Source organism: Alosa alosa, chromosome 2, assembly GCF_017589495.1.
Source record: "Alosa alosa isolate M-15738 ecotype Scorff River chromosome 2, AALO_Geno_1.1, whole genome shotgun sequence".
Lineage (NCBI taxonomy): Eukaryota > Metazoa > Chordata > Actinopteri > Clupeiformes > Clupeidae > Alosa > Alosa alosa.
In genome coordinates this window covers 35,754,819-35,759,696 of record NC_063190.1, presented here as the reverse complement: position 1 = coordinate 35,759,696, position 4,878 = coordinate 35,754,819, and the positions used below count along the sequence as shown (strand labels likewise).

The window sequence follows — 4,878 nt, the reverse complement described above, 5'->3', positions numbered from 1 at the left end:
TTGGCCACCATGACCTTCTTGATGGGCTTGTACTCGCGGGCCTTTGGGGAGGTGTGGGCAGTGCGGGACAGACAGGTCAGGCAAGACCTCCGCACCACCAGCAGGCCCAGGGCCACACGCACTCCTCCCACCTGATGCAGCATCTACATGGGGGAGAGAAAGTTGGTTACACCAGGGACTTTCTAATGAGGAGACACAGCACTCAAAAAATCCTCAATAGAAATGCATGGGGTTAGTTTGTAACGCCAATATGGCAGTAGTCTAGTATATCCCACCCCTTTCTGCGGCAGAAAAGTCGACATGTGAATACATACGTTATTACATACATAAATCGTGTGGTGTGTTGTGAATACATTGAGGCAATCATGTGTTGTGATCTCGCCGCTGGAGCAAGCCTTGCTCATTTCTGCCCAAATAGATGCCCAATAAGTGCCCAAAAAGCCTTACAATACGGCTGCCGAGTGGAGGGACTTGCTTAAAATGACTTTTGGTCACAATACGTAAGTGATGCAAATTCTACTGGGTGCAAAGGGGAACAGGTTCCTTAGCCTGCTGACCCTGCTACACAAGAGAGAGCGGTTAAAGAACCTGTTGGGGTATCTGCACTGTGTAGAGAGTTAAAGAACCTGTTGGGGTATCTGCACTGTGTAGAGAGCGGTTAAAGAACCTGTTGGGGTATCTGCAGTGTGTAGAGGAGGATAAAGAACCTGTTGGGGTATCTGCAGTGTGTAGAGGAGGATAAAGAACCTGTTGGGGTATCTGCACTGTGTAGAGGAGGAGGTTAAAGAACCTGTTGGGGTATCTGCACTGTGTAGAGGAGGATAAAGAACCTGTTGGGGTATCTGCACTGTGTAGAGGAGGATAAAGAACCTGTTGGGGTATCTGCACTGTGTAGAGGAGGTTAAAGAACCTGTTGGGGTATCTGCAGTGTGTAGAGGAGGTTAAAGAACCTGTTGGGGCATCTGCAGTGTGTAGAGGAGGAGGTTAAAGAACCTGTTGGGGTATCTGCAGTGTGTAGAGGAGGTTAAAGAACCTGTTGGGGTATCTGCAGTGTGTAGAGGAGGTTAAAGAACCTGTTGGGGTATCTGCAGTGTGTAGAGGAGGTTAAAGAACCTGTTGGGGTATCTGCAGTGTGTAGAGGAGGATAAAGAACCTGTTGGGGCATCTGCAAAGTGTGCAGAGGAGGATAAAGAACCTGTTGGGGTATCTGCAGTGTGTAGAGGAGGTTAAAGAACCTGTTGGGGTATCTGCAGTGTGTAGAGGAGGGTAAAGAACCTGTTGGGGTATCTGCAGTGTGTAGAGGAGGTTAAAGAACCTGTTGGGGTATCTGCAGTGTGTAGAGGAGGGTAAAGGGTGTAGTGAAAGTGATAAGTGGTCTCTGTGAGGCTGTTACATTAAGCAGACAGTGGCCTGTAAAGATAAGTGTCAAATCCGTTAAATTAGATAAGTGTCAAATAAGCGTTAAATCCGACCCCGTCTCTGACAGTAGCTGAAGCGATTTGTTTTCTCTGGGATAAGATAAGAGTAGTCTAGTGATCTAGGAGAAAGACCCTGAGGCTAACCTGTTACTAGCTTTTCACAGACATCACTTCAAAACAGCTGTGTTATACAAAGACGTGGCGTCGACTCGGCGCCCTTGTTGAATACATCTTGTTAAGATGCGTCTGGGCTTTGTGTCCTTGAAAATGGAGCGATGGCGCCCTCGTTGAGTTATGTTGTTAAGATGCGTCTGGGCTTTGTGTAGTATAACATGGCTGCGGGTCTCCTTCCGTCTTTCACAAACCCTCAGGCACAGAATCAGAATCAGAGAGGAGAGGCTGCGCTCCGCCGCAGTGCATTATGGGAAGGGGCCGAGGGCCCACCTGAACAAACAGCCATTCTGAGCACGCTCCCTGGGAGAGCACAGAGGAACAAAACAATGGGGGCATTCCAAACTTTGACTTGGGACGGGGACGGGGCTTGGCATAATGGTTGTTGGGTAGGCCGTAGCCGACAGGGCCGCACTGCAAGCCTGAATCTGTGTGTGTGTGTGTGTGTGTGTCAGTGTCAACACTGAAGTTTTGCCAGAGCCCCCACCCCCTCCAAAATCTTGAGGCACCCCTGCAGGCAAACACACTCACTCTCCATTTTAGGCTCTCTACCTCTTGCTCTCCCCTCTCTCTCACACACACACTTCTTTCTTGAGCACGTTCTCACTCACTCACACACACGTGCACCACTGACACCAATGTGGTGAGAGTGATAGTTAAACTACATCCTCTTCCTTCACACCTGTGAGTGTGTGGGCGTGTGTGTATGAGGGGAGAGGGGGAGAGAGAGAGAGAGAGAGAGAGAGAGAGAGAGAGAGAGAGAGAGAGAGAGAGAGAGAGAGAGAGAGAGAGAGAGAGAGAGAGAGAGAGAGAGAGAGAGAGAGAGTCAAGAATTCAGGAGCATTCCACCCCGACCACGTTTCAAACTCCATTAAGGTTGTTTAAATGTGCCAAGGGCTCCTGGGACAGCCTCTCACACACACACACACACACACACACACACACACACACACACACACACATCACTCACACACTCTGGGACATACTCAACAGCCCTGCTCCAGCCAGCCAGTAAAGGTCACTCTAGTCCACACACACACACACACGCAGAGGACAGCAAGACTCATCCAAGTCCCAAACAACAGCCTGTAACCAACACTATGCCCTTCATTTTAATAGCTGGTGAGCTGGTGAACTTCTCCAACCCTTCCAAACAAGCTCCAAATAGGTCGCTATCTTTAAGCTTACGGAGTGCCCACCCCACTCGCACCCCAGGCCACAACCATGGGAAGAACGCACGCCAGATTACCAGGGCGTGGATGGAATCATTAGAACCATGCATTTCCAAAACCACCAAGCTCTGCCAACGGTTAGACATAACAAGCATTAGAAATAACAAGCATGAACTTGACTGCAGCAAACACACTCTTCTTCCTCTACACGAATTTACAGAGAACTTTGTGCATCTAAGCTTACTCCCTCAGTGGACGCTGGACTTCAGCTACAGTACACAGATCAGACCCTCACACACACACACACACACACGGCGGAGTGTGCGCTCTGACGGCCATGCCGCGAGTGCCTGGACACAGTAGCTGGCCGTAGTGATGGGCAAATGAAGCTTTGGCGAACCACTGACCCACAGCCACGTGAAGCTAGCGACACTAATGAAAATAATCCAATATGGCCACCACATGCAGATTTTTCAACATAAAAGTCCTTACTAAACCAGTATATATATATATATAACCAAAAATACTGGTTTACTTAAGGACTTTAATGTTGAAAATGTTTGTGTGGCTGCCATCTTTTTTTTTCAGCTAGTGTCGCTAGCTTCACACTGCAGTGATCCAGTGGTTCACCAAAGCTTCATTTGCCCATCACTAGCTGGCAGCTGGTGGCTCTTTAGTCTTTAGTGTTGCGGTCAAGCTGCAGGTTTGGTACCCACAGAATGTCTAATAAGGAGAAGATCTTTCCCTCTCCCGAAACCTACTGTTTCATAAACTGGTTGCAGTTCCTCTCTGGTTCCATATGGGGGCGCTCATGGGCGAGTGCAGAATGAATGGAGGTCCTCAAAACCCACTTTTCTCAGGATATAAATGTTTGTCTAGTAATCTGAATGTTGCATTCGAAAAGGGGAGTCACAGGAAATACACAGTGTTTTTTTAAAGACGCTTATTTGTTCTAAAAAGCAGAGCCACGTCAGGATTTGGATCGGCACCGTCCAGACAGCGAGGACTCCAGTTACAGTCCGCTCATGTCCCTCAGGGTTTACAGCTCTGTCTGCCAGCGCTCCGTGTGCGTGTGAGAGTGTGAGTGAGAGCAGGAGAGAGGAACAGAGAAAGAAAGAAAGAAAGAAAGAAAGAAAGAAAGAAAGAAAGAAAGAAAGAAAGAAAGAAAGAAAGAAAGAAAGAAAGAAAGAAAGAAAGAAAGAAAGAAAGAAAGAAAGAAAGAAAGAAAGAAAGAAAGAAAGAAAGAAAGAAGCATCACGCATGACTGCTTGTGTTTGGTGGTTTACTTGGCCCCATATGGCTCTGACTGAGGACATTCCATGTGCTATGCAGCCCTGCTGCCTGCCTCTAAGAGGCCACATGTGTCCCAGATCAGGTCCTCATCAGGCCCTGTAAAGACAGGACACTTTAAAAAGGACATGAATTAGCCTAGCTTAGCATAACTCACTGAAAGAGGGTGAGACCAGTTAGCCTACAGCTCTCTTTAAGCTACAGGCCAGTTAGCTATAGGCTAACTGTAACTGGTCTAACCCACTTCACGTCAAGTGAATTATGCTAAACTAGGCCAAGAGGGTCACACTGGGATGTTGCAGGCAGAAGAGGGAAGGGTTCTCTGGACTACACCACAAATAAGCTCATTTTCCAAAAAGTTGGCGTGTTCATTTAAGACACCACATGGTTCTAAATGTTCCTTTAAGGCACCACATGGTGCTAAATGTTCCTTTAAGTGCCTTACACGGCGTGTTCCTTTAAGGCACCTTTAAGTAACCACATGCACAATGGCTAAAAACACTGTTTGCAAATCTAGCCTGGATGATCCTGCATGGTCATAGCTGTCCCTCAAAGTTGATCAAAATTTTATTGGAGTTTTTGGCTGGGCTCTGTTTAGGCCTTCAGAAGACATATTTGTACTTAACATAGGCTCTTGATTTATTTCCTGAGATAAGTAGAAACACACTCACAAAAAGCAATGAACAGAAATTAAATCCCTTCAGGGAGCCTGAACAGCAGACTCACAAGTTTGAAATCATTTTGACTTCATTTTCAGAGATTTCCAACATCTTGGGAATATGCAAAGATTTTTAAATATTTTTTCTTTATTCTCCATGGTCCTTCTT

At 47.0% G+C, this 4,878-nt stretch overlaps 1 protein-coding gene across 1 annotated transcript in view; it reads right to left on the bottom strand.

Moving 5' to 3' along the window:
- The window catches only part of LOC125285510 (pyruvate carboxylase, mitochondrial-like), a 90,992-nt gene that overhangs the window by 74,614 nt on the left and 11,500 nt on the right, over positions 1–4,878 (bottom strand). Inside the window, 1 exon segment of the mRNA XM_048229998.1 lies at positions 1–143. Coding sequence (XP_048085955.1) covers positions 1–143 — 143 coding nt within the window.